Source organism: Lactuca serriola, chromosome 7, assembly GCF_051521515.1.
Source record: "Lactuca serriola cultivar US96UC23 chromosome 7, Lser_US96UC23_V15, whole genome shotgun sequence".
NCBI classification, from domain to species: domain Eukaryota; kingdom Viridiplantae; phylum Streptophyta; class Magnoliopsida; order Asterales; family Asteraceae; genus Lactuca; species Lactuca serriola.
Genome location: NC_136414.1, coordinates 44,362,065 through 44,368,725, shown reverse-complemented (window position 1 = coordinate 44,368,725; position 6,661 = coordinate 44,362,065). Strand labels below are relative to the sequence as shown.

The following is a 6,661-nucleotide window of genomic DNA, read 5'->3' as shown; positions in this document are numbered from 1 at the left end:
CAAAATGAAAGAAGGGATAAGAGATTACCAGTAGAAATGAGAAATTAGAAGATCCGAACAGAGAAATCTTTAAATTTGATCATTTATAACTAAAAAAAATTGAAATATCATAGGTGAAATTAGATGTAAAACACATACCTTGATGATGTGGTTTTACCCAAGAATTCAGTGGTTCTGAGCATGGTGATGTACATTGAGTCGATTTCATGAAAAGTGTAATTTTTAGTCATGTATTGTATAATGATATAATACTTAAGGATGGTAGTGAGATTTTTGTTTGTTGATTAGGTTGCTTCAGTCTGTAAAGTTTGAACCTTGTGCTCCAATTCTGTAATGTAACGCATTTTCCTCTCTTTTGATCTTGCAGCAGATTGTCGATTTGCCAAAATCCTAAAACATATCACATAAAAAATATATTTGTTTATTCAAATATCAAAATAAATATTCAGATTTCTCCAATTATAATGTAAATATTAATGAATTTGAAAAAAGCTACATACCTTTTGGCTCGTTTGGGATCAGATAAAGCAATCTCTGCAAGTTTCTCATTAGCCATGATTTTCTTGAGCTCAGCCCCTGTAAACTCACCATTTCCAAACTCCAAACTAAACGTATTTGTATTTGAATTTGAGTCGATTGAATTATTTGGGCATAATTGACCAATATGCCCTCCAGGAGAAGGAGGAAGCTTAGGTGATTCATCAGCAAAGTTCATCCTCCCCATAAAACTATCCATTGACACACTTCTATAATGCCTTGTTGTTGGAGCAATGTCTCCACCTGCACTCCGTTTAATCCCTTTATCATTAACACTACTTGTAGCTTCATTATCACTGCTATCACCTCCATTTGTTTTTGTTCCACTAGCTCGACTATCTAAATCTTCACGATTCTCAGTTCCTTGTTTATCGTCAGTTCCAGAAGAGTTTAATGTGTCAAGATTTTCAAGATTCATATAAGCAGAAAACAAATCGTCAACAACTTCCCCTTCGGAGGCTCTTTTAGTTGCTCAGGTATGCCAGCTTTATCCCAATGCAATACCTAGTATGCTAGTTTCCTGTTTTTTCAGAGTCTATACCAACTGGTGTTTGCCAAACCCTGTCATGCTATGCCCAATTGAACAGGATGATCTTGGATTTAACATGTGGGACCCACGTAAATGGTTCGGTGATCGAACCCATCTCATGCCCATCATCATTCCTGCATACCCATGCATGAACTCTAGTTACAATGTTTCCCACCCTGGTTTAGGCCCAAGGGCAACTGCCACCATGGAACTTGCCTTACCCTAAAAAAAATATATATATTAAAGTAATTATGGCTGAAATAAAATAAACCAAAATGAAAAAAATTACTAAATCTTACTTGCATAAATACACTTCCGTTTGTGACCAAAGGATGATTGTGCAAATCAGTAGCTGGTGGAAGCACTAATAAATCGGGAATCATGTCATCCTTCTCGACCTATAAAGATTATTATAACTAAAATCAGAAAAATAAAAAAGATAAATTAAATACCATAATGTTTATTAATGTTACCATATTATCTTTGCTTAATTCAGACACAGCAGTTTCAACATCCAATTTCAGAGTATTGACACGAACATAGCGAGGTTTTTTAACATCTGCTACATAAATGATAAATCATAGATCTCGTTTAATAAATATGGTTGTGTAAATTATAAATAATAAAGTGGAATGTTATTGGTAGAACAAACCGGGAATCTTATATTGGGACATTAAATCTTCTATACGTTTTGCTCCCTTCTTTAATAAGATCTTTGCAAGAGCTGACTGTAGTTGACTTTTCCTCAAAATAAGGTACTTTTCTGGATCTCCTGTTAGAGATGAATCCTATGAAGAAATGTTAAAATTATGTATATGATTAATTTAAAGAAAATATTATATGATATGGCATCCTAGAAAGTGAAGATACCTGTCCGAAAAGAATGTCATAGGTGATTATGTACATTAATTCCACTTGCCTCTGTTACAAAATGAATAACAGAAGCAATAAATTTCAAATAAATAGTAACGGGAGATTAAAAAAATTATAACATTCGAATATATATGGTGAGTATGGAATGAAGATCAGGTATCAAATATGTTTTTTGAGGTATTACTTACCTTCCATTTGCTGTTTAATACATTAGCAATCTCCAATACATCCTTGATGATTGGAAGATATGTGAATAGAGAAACAAGAGATGAAATCAATATGAAATTAGAAAAAATCATTAAACAAAGAAATTAGAAGAAAGAAATTAGAGAAGGATGCGATAGGAGGAGGATTCCCCAATTTGTAATCGTGTTTTAAACAAAGAAGCACAACCCATAAGATGAGTTGATGAGGAAGCATTTTTGTTATCGCTTTTTCTAATCAAATATGAAAAAAATATACTTACACAGTCTGGCATTTCATCGAGCACCTTGAGGGCACCTTGCATCTCCATAACTTCAAATCCCATAAAAACCCCAAATTTTGAAACCCATATGTCAGAAGAAATGGATAGACCTTCAATATTTGTGATACAAACATGAAGTATGACATGATTAGATGGAGCATGTAAGTTCTTCACACTTTCAAGCATAATTGTAACCCAATCGTCGGCTCAAGCATAATTGTAACCCAATCATAGTCACTCAACGCGAAAATATGCGCTTTTGGAACGGCGGAACTCTGTGGCGAAACCGATAGCAGCTTGGAACGAGATTCAAGTAAGCCAAATTCAAGATTCGTGAAATTTTAGGGCACACGAGGCTACATGTTGCCTGAATTTCAGTCTACCGGAGTTCCGACACATAAGTCCGACTTGTACGCTTTCGGAGTTGTACTTCTTGAGATATTGTCAGGAGAAGAAGGCAAGTGAGGAACGAAGGAAGGAGTGTTGATAACTAGGCAAGGCGGCAGTCGAATCTATGGAGGGGGAAGAAAGGATCGTAATTAGGGCAAGAAGGAAACAAAAGAGGAGGATAAAAATGAAGGCGGGTGTTCAAAATTTTAGGGATTTCATTTTCCCCTTATCTACTAAACGCGCTTTTCATTAAAATTATAAAGCGACACTCATAGAGGACGCCCATTTAAGATACAGCGCCCTCCGTGTTTTTAATTTTTTCTCGTATGACGCTAATTTAAGGGCACGCAATAATGCGTGACCTAAATCCTTAAATTTTTTGAAGAGATGACACTTTTTTAACGTCACTCTCCATTGTGTAACATAAATCAATGAGTGTCGTTGTTTGCGCGTCGTAAAAGGCTATTTTTCTTGTCGTGAAACCTAGTTCATAACATTATACATTGAAACATAAATTCATAACATCATATATCCAAACATAAATCCAAACATAACAAGTACTTCATAACATAACATCAAAGACATATCATAGTCAATTTCCATTGGGTTTTGCACCACTATTTTCTTCCCTATCCTTAACTTCAACCCTCTTATCTTGTTCCATCTTCATAGTTCATTCATATTTTTACCTTTTTACCTTTACCTTCTTTCCCTTTGTTTTCTTTCACTCCTTGCTCCATTGGTTCTGATCCACTTTTCCTTCATCGTCTGTAATGTCCCAAAAACCATAGTAAAATTTTTCATTTTTAAAAGATATTTCTATGGAATCCATAAAGTATTCAAAACATTGTTTCAAATCAAAAAGATGAAAATCAAAGTATCAATCCCATCTCTCAAACATAAATCAACAGGATTATGTGTATGATCATGCCTTCGCCTTTCCTCGGTCCTCTAAAGTACCTGGAACATTTAATTCCACAACTGTAAGCAAAATTTTAGTAAGTTCCCACAAAATACTCCACACAACAATACACATACAATGCATGCACACATGAGCCTTTAGTCTGCCTGGACCACCTCGCAAGGCCTACAGGATGCTTGGACCGCTCTCCCAAACCTACAATCTAACTAGACCACCTCGTAAGTCCTACAATATAGTCGGACCACCCCCTTGGGCCTATAGTCTGACTGGACCTCCCAGGTATCTTGGCCTACAACATGAAGCATGACCATCTTAGCCCATCCACAATATATCGACATATGCAACAAAGAAACTGTTAGATTAAGTGTCTAAGCTCATAACTATAATTGGTATGTACTTGACCCGATAGTAGCATGGTCCTTTTTGGTTGCCTTCACCATAGCAACTTGACAGGATGAATTATGAGAAAAGAGGTTGATGAATGATTTATTAATATATTATAAGAATAATATATTAATTGAGAAATCATATTATTTAATTAGTATTGATCAGAAATTAATTTGGAATTAATTTAGTGATCAAAAGAGACTGATTAAAAGAACGGTGACTGATTATGTAAATCAATGATAGTTTTGTTTTGGGCTAATGGACCCTATTGATAAGGGGTGGATGAAAATCTATGGGAGCCCATAGAGTTTTCGTCCAAAGCCTGTCATTGGGGGTATGTGGACTGCTTAGGGCCTAAGCAAGGGAATTAGGGTTTTCAGTTGAAAACCCTAGCAACCTCAACTATAAAAGGAACCCCAAGGCTCTTGAAATAGGCACTTGATTCCCTAGAAGAAACCATGGCCGAATCCTTGTAGCCTCCACCTTTCTCTCTCTCTCTCTCTCTTGTTCATCCATTGCTAAGTGGTGTTTGTGACTCTATTAGAGGTGCAACACTTGAGGCACTAAGCTCTTGAAGGTCAAGATCAAGGAAATGATTGCTTGTTACTACCAGCTAACAAGAAATGTATTCTTATATCTATTGTTTAATTGTTAAATATGAAAATTGTATGCTAGATTAGGGTTATTGCTTTGGAAAATTAATTTTCATGTATAACTTGATAAAAACCTAGATCCAAAGCAAATAGGGTTGCATGTGCACCATAGGAATGTTGTAATGCTCAAAGCCCATCAGTGATATCAGAGCTTAGGGTCTTTTTCTGTTATATTTGATGCTATTGTGTTTTGCCAAAGCTGGAACAAAATCGGTTTTGGCTCTCTAGCAGCAGAACTCGACGGGTCCATGCCCTGACTTGACGAGTTGGTTCATTTGATGGCATTTTTTTCGGCCTTCAGCCCAAAAATTAGATAAGGATCATTACCTTAAATTGTTTTAACTGTTTAAATTTGAATTTTCTGATTTGGTAATTAATATCCTCATCCAATTAAAAGATAATGATCAAAATTTAAGATAATGTGCACAATTATGTGATTAGTTTTATTATTTGAAATTTGATCTAGAAGTTTTGAAAAGTTTCAAAATTTGCCCTCAAGTTTTGGAATTTAAAATTTGATTGAAAAGTTTTTAATTTGAAATATTAAATTCTAAAACTCTAGTGTTTTAAAAGTTTAAAATACAACCCTTATACTATTATAATATTAAAAGATTAATATGTATATATATTATATACGTATAAAGATGAGTCCAATCTTACCGTTAGTAGGCCTCATTTACGAAGTTGATCTATAGGGGGTATAAGGAAACTGCTTATAAAATGGCGGTTGAATGGGTGTCTACTCTCACCTACCACTTCCTTGATTAATGGAGGGTCGTTAGCTGAACGGATTGGATATGACATTAATTCCTCATTAATAAGTATAATAAAAGTTATTGTAACATCTCGTTTATTAATAAATAAATAGATAAAGATTAATAAATGAATAGTAGCCCTAAAACCCATAATATTTATCGAAGTGTTGGTTTCGAGGAGTCCAATGACATGATTTGGAGTTTTGGGGGTTAAAGTATAATTTCAGGACTTATTTTGTAAAGATTTTAAGTAGTCAAGGGGTGTTTGGTATCATTTGGACTTATATTGAATAGACTCTTGGGGGCAGGGGTTGAAAGGTAAATTCTAGACCTAAGTTGAGAAGGTTTTGTAGAGGAGGGGCCATTTGGTAACTTTTAGATTAATTTGAAAGAAAAGGGAGAAGTTAAATTATTATTTCCTACTTGTTTACACACTGCACAATATTTTTTTTACCTACCTTTGTCTTGCAATCCTTTCAAATGCATCATTTCTTCTGTTGATTGTTGGTTTGGCTGACATTATTCTCTTTAATTGTGGAAAAAATGGTATGTAGTTCATAGTTGGCTCCCTCATGATTCGGGGCAGTGATGGTGACATGTATCTAGTGAGGGTTTGTCGACGACACGTGGTGGCCATGTAAAGCATAGGTGTAAATCTCAAGGGAAACACGTATTCGTAACGATCACACGGATAACTTTAACGGATCCATTATCCTTTTACATAGGTCCGACTTTGGGTGTTTGGATTAGTTTTTTTAGTTTATTGCTTATAGCTTATTTGTGATGGGAATAAGCAATAAGCATGGGGAAAGATGCTTATTAAAATTAGCTTATTTAGCCTAATAAACTGGATTTTATCCAAACACTCAAATTAGCTTATTGTGAGAATAAGCAATAAGCACCTTTTTTTCCTATCCAAACACCCTCTTAATTTAACCGGTTGATAAATATTGGTAGTTCTTCGATGGGTCTCTACATCGGATAAAAAGCAAATCAATCTTGTTCATGTTATTCAAAAATTACAATCCAATTTTCCGATTAATATAAATTTACTAATACATATATTTATATGTCAAAACGGAAATAGTTCAGCAGAGTCTCAATTTATGGTAACTTTTGTTAGTCGTAATTGAATGCTATTAGATCATT

At 34.7% G+C, this 6,661-nt stretch overlaps 2 protein-coding genes across 2 annotated transcripts; both read right to left on the bottom strand.

Annotated features, from left to right (window-relative positions):
* Positions 1–284: 284 nt before the first annotated feature.
* Positions 285–980, bottom strand: LOC145062366 (bZIP transcription factor 29-like). Its single transcript, XM_079009979.1, has 2 exons — positions 501–980; positions 285–390 (listed from the first exon to the last, which is right to left on the bottom strand). The coding sequence occupies exons 1-2, from the start codon at positions 953–955 to the stop codon at positions 285–287; spliced, it is 561 nt and encodes a 186-aa protein (XP_078866105.1). The 5' UTR covers positions 956–980.
* Positions 981–1,154: 174 nt separating this feature from the next.
* Positions 1,155–2,238, bottom strand: LOC145063924 (25S rRNA (cytosine-C(5))-methyltransferase NSUN5-like). The gene is made up of 6 exons (XM_079011480.1): positions 2,128–2,238; positions 1,937–1,987; positions 1,719–1,854; positions 1,540–1,628; positions 1,366–1,464; positions 1,155–1,200 (listed from the first exon to the last, which is right to left on the bottom strand). Exons 1-6 carry the CDS (start codon positions 2,236–2,238, stop codon positions 1,195–1,197), a joined length of 492 nt encoding a protein of 163 aa, XP_078867606.1. The 3' UTR covers positions 1,155–1,194.
* Between the last annotated feature and the right edge of the window lie 4,423 nt (positions 2,239–6,661).